At 39.5% G+C, this 4512-nt stretch overlaps 1 protein-coding gene and 1 non-coding gene across 2 annotated transcripts in view; both read right to left on the bottom strand.

The window, feature by feature from the left end:
* The window catches only part of ZYG11B (zyg-11 family member B, cell cycle regulator), a 91661-nt gene that overhangs the window by 35664 nt on the left and 51485 nt on the right, over positions 1 to 4512 (bottom strand). Inside the window, exon 4 of the mRNA XM_017548811.2 lies at positions 1052 to 1192. Coding sequence (XP_017404300.1) covers positions 1052 to 1192 — 141 coding nt within the window. The remainder of the gene's footprint in view (positions 1 to 1051; positions 1193 to 4512) is intronic.
* On the bottom strand, positions 417 to 523 carry LOC119474146. The gene has a single exon (XR_005203437.1). It is a non-coding gene; the product is annotated as a U6 spliceosomal RNA (small nuclear RNA).

The following is a 4512-nucleotide window of genomic DNA, read 5'->3' as shown; positions in this document are numbered from 1 at the left end:
ATTACAGGCACGCAGCGCCACCATGCCCAGCTAATTTTTTGTATTTTTAGTAGAGACGGGGTTTTACCATGTTGACCAGGATGGTCTCGATCTCTTGACCTTGTGATCCGCCCGCCTCGGCCTCCCAAAGTACTGGGATTACAGGCGTGAGCCACCGCGCCTGGCTTTATTTTTTATTTTTATAATTTGTTTTTTTTTATAAGGCATGGGCTAGCTGAGACCTTTTCTTTTCTTTCTTTTCTTTTCTTTTTTTTTTGAGATGGAGTCTCATTCTGTTGCCTAGGCTGGAGTGCAGTGGCACAATCTTGGCTCACTGCAACCTCTGCCTCCCGGGTTCAAGCGATTCTCCTGCCTCAGCCTCCGAGTAGCTGGGACTACAGGCACATGCCACCACATCCAGCTAATTTTTTTTTTTTTTAAATATGGAATGCTTCACGAATTTGCATGTCATCCTTGCACAGGGGCCATGCTAATCTTCTCTGCATTGTTCCAATTTTAGTATATGTGCTGCCAAAGCGAGCACTTCAATTTTCTGCTTTTTTTTGAGATGGAGTTTTGCTCTTGTTACCCAGGCTGGAGTGCAATGGTGCAATCTTCGCTCACCACAACCTCCACCTCCTGGGTTCAAGATGTCCAGCTAATTTTTGTATTTTTAGTAGAGACGGGGTTTCACTATGTTGGCCAGGATGGTCTGAATCTCTTGACCTCGTGATCTGCCCACCTTAGCCTCCCAAAGTGCTGGGATTATAGACGTGAGCCACCGTGCCCAGTCTGTACTTTCATTTTCTACAGTAGCTGGTGATAAAATATCACAGTGGTCACTGGTTTTTGGTAAATAAATATGTACTACAAGACATTTATATTGCTTAATGAGACTACTATAAAACTTCAATAACATTGTACAACTATCTGGTCTCTCATTTATGGCTAACAATTCACATATCACATTATAAATAAAAAAAGACTATATGCAAAGTTTCACCAATTTTCTTAAAATTATTTGCACAAGGAGATCATTTCAAAAATGTCATATCCAGTTTCTTATTCTTACCTTTAAAATTTCTGGCTTTGTTTTTTCCATCACATGAGTCAGACTAAACAGATGAAATAGAGCTTCCCGAACAAAGAAAGCCCGTTCACTGTACCGCTTCAGTGCTTCCGCAATCTGAGTTTCATTGGCTTCTCCAGACACCTGTGAACATAACCAGATGATTAGCTTTTAGAATTCTCTAACTTTATCTAGTTAGAGAAACTAGATGTGGCTGGGCACGGTGGCTCACCCCTGTAATCTCAGCACTTTGGCAGACCAAGGAGGGTAGATCACATGAGGTCAGGAGTTCAAGACCACCCTGGCCAACACAGTGAAACCCTGAGTCTACTAAAAACACAAAAATTAGCCAAGCGTGGTGTGGCACGTGCCTGTAATCCCAGCTACTCAGAAGGCTGAGGCCGGAGAATCGCTTGAACCCAGAAGGTAGAGGTTGCAGTGAGCTGAGATCAAGCCACTGCACTTCAGCCTGGGCAACACAGCGAGATTCCATCTCTAAATAAATAAATAAATATAATTTGTATACATGGCATCTAGGATAGCCACACAAAACTTGAATCAAATAAAAATGATTATACTTTCTAATCTATCCAGATTATTCATCTTAAAAAGGTTTATTTGTCTTGAAGAGATGTTTGCTAGGCTCAGACCCTAGCATAAGACCATGGGTGAAATTTTTGGTATTATACCTAAACTAAATCTCAAGATATTTAACACTATTTATAAGACCCTACAACTTGATTAGGATCCTATCTGCCTCTTAATCCTCAACCCCTAGCTCACAATGTTAAAGCTATGTAACCTTTCTTCCTCATCTTTCCTTAAGTCAAGCTTCTTCTCAACAAAAGACCACTCATACAATGTCCTCTCTGAAAACTTACTTTCTCTCTTTGCCTGACTAATTTCTACTCATTCTTCCTTATTCAAGTTAAGGACAGTTTCTTAGAGAAGTCTTCCTTGAGCCACTGATTTAAATTAGATCCCCTGAAACATCTCTTTCATAGCCATTATCATAATCCCTCCACTAAATTGATCCATTCACCACTGTACCCCAATAACTGGCATTATGCTTGGCTCAGAATACGTACTCCATAAGTATTCATCAAATAAATGTATCAATTAATTTCCCCAGATTTATCATGCTCCTTTCAGCACCAAGAAGTTCTGTTCAAAATTAAGTCTTTCCAGGGACTTCCCAGTTACACAGGTTAATATACGTATATTAAAATGTGATTCATGTACCACTGGCAACCAAATATAGATAACAGAAAGTGGCTCTTTATAAAAGCAATCCAACTAATAAGTGAAAAATAAATGAAAATATCACCATAATCTCCAATGAATTAATAGATCTAGCTACTAAGTGTCAATACCTGCTAACATCACAGAGAAACAACTAGATATTAATGTACCTCCCAATGAAAGAATACAACACCTAAGGGTCTGGCCAAAGGGATCAAACATGAGTCTAATTAAGCCTCCAAATCCAGCTATCAATTTGCAGATGCACCATTAGTATACAATCAGCAAAATCCAGGATGGCAGAGTGGCTTATATCTGCAATCCCAGCAGTTTGGGAGGTCGAGGCCAGAGGATCACTTAAGCCCAGGAGTTCCAGACTGGCCTGGGCAACACAGCGAGACTCTGTCTCTACAAAACAACAAATACAATAAAATCTAGACTGAGGGAAACTGCAAATCAAAAGGATAAATTCTTCAATGAACAAATTATAAGGAAAAGAAAGGGATGGAGGAGAAGGAATCTATAAACTAAAAGACACTAAAAAGACATCAAATAATTTTAATCGAGCAAGATTAACCCAGTGCCTAAATAGTTGGGTCATAAAATTATAAAGAAATGAAAGGACATGGCCAGGTATAGTGGCTCAAAACTGTAATCCCACCACTTTGAGAGGCTGAGGCAGGTGGATCACTTGAGGTCACCTGACCAACATGGTGACACCCTGTCTCTACTGAAAATAAAAAAAAAAAAAAAAGAAAGAAAGAAATGAAAGGACATGATTACTATTAAGGTCAGAACAGAGGTTGCTTTTGTGGAGAAGGAGGGAGTCGTGTCCAGCATGGGGCACATGGAAGAACTTTGGAGTAGCTGACAAAGTTCTGTTACTTAATCTGAGTGATGGTCTCAAATATGTTCATTTTATTTTCAACTCATTAAGCTACGTAATTATTTATCGTCTTTGTATCTATTTTATTTTAAAATAAAGATTTTTTAAATGCCAAAAAATTCATTTTGAGAGATTATCTTATAATAAGAGGAAGATTTAGTCTTTTTTGGCAGTAACATTATACAGTGTGACACCAAAGTAATCAAATACTTTAAAAATATATTACTCAGTAATTTTTTTTTTTTTTTTTAAAGATGGGGTTTCACCATGTTGGTCAGGCTGGTTTTGAACTCCCGATCTCAGGTGATCCGCCTGCCTTGGCCTCCAAAGTGCTTGGATTACAGGCATGAGCCACCACGCCCGGCCTTACTCACTAATTTTTATATTAACATATAATATTCAGCCAGACATGACGGTTCATGCCTGTAATCCCAGCACTTTGGGAGCGAGAGGCAGGAGGATTGCTTGAGCCCAGGAGTTCAAAACCAGCCTGGGTAACAAGTAAGACCCTGTCTCTATAAAAGAAAAACAAGCCGTGTGTGATGGTGCATGCCTGTAGTCCCAGCTACTTGGCAGACTGAAGTGGACTGCTTGAGCCCAGGAATTTGAGGCCGCACTAAGCCATGAATGTGCCACGGCACTCCATGATGGGAAACAAAGTGAGAGACACTCTTTCGCAAAAAAACAAAAAAGCATATAATATTCAGACTGGAATATGCAGCTTTGAGGAAATGAAGGGATATATCATGGCTGACATTTCAACCATTAACATGATAGGCTACAAGAGTCTGAAATGAATTAGTCTACAGTATTGATATATGTCACATGACACAAAGGCACATATTGAGAATTTCCATCATTGTTGAAATAATAATAAAAGTTTCTTTACTTCCACTACCTTACTTTTTTAAATTTTCGTTGAGACACGGTCTCGCTCTGTCACCCCGACTGGAGTACAATGGCACCATCTTGGCTGACTGCAACCTTTATTTCCTGGATTCAAGCAATTCTTGTGCCGCGGCCTCCCAAGTAACTGGGATTACAGGCGCACGCCACCACGCCTGGCTAATTTTTGTATTTTTAGTAGAGATGGGGTTTCACGATGTTGGCCAGGCTAGTCTAGAACTCCTGATCTCAAGTGATCCGCCTGCCTTAGAATCCTAAAGTATTGGGATGGATTACAGGCATGAGCCACTGTGCCCAGCCTACATTACTTTAGTTCTTTAAATGCTTTTTAAGCTTTAATATTTATGTAGAACATATGTATACAAACTGGTTTTGACTACATATTCACATGTACAAATGGGTATTTAATAATAAAATTTTTCAAAGTGTT

The sequence above is a fragment of the Cebus imitator genome, unplaced genomic scaffold, assembly GCF_001604975.1.
Source record: "Cebus imitator isolate Cc_AM_T3 unplaced genomic scaffold, Cebus_imitator-1.0 Scaffold214, whole genome shotgun sequence".
In the NCBI taxonomy this organism is placed as follows: domain Eukaryota; kingdom Metazoa; phylum Chordata; class Mammalia; order Primates; family Cebidae; genus Cebus; species Cebus imitator.
Note: the sequence above shows the minus strand (reverse complement) of the source record. Positions and strands in the feature narration are given on the sequence as shown.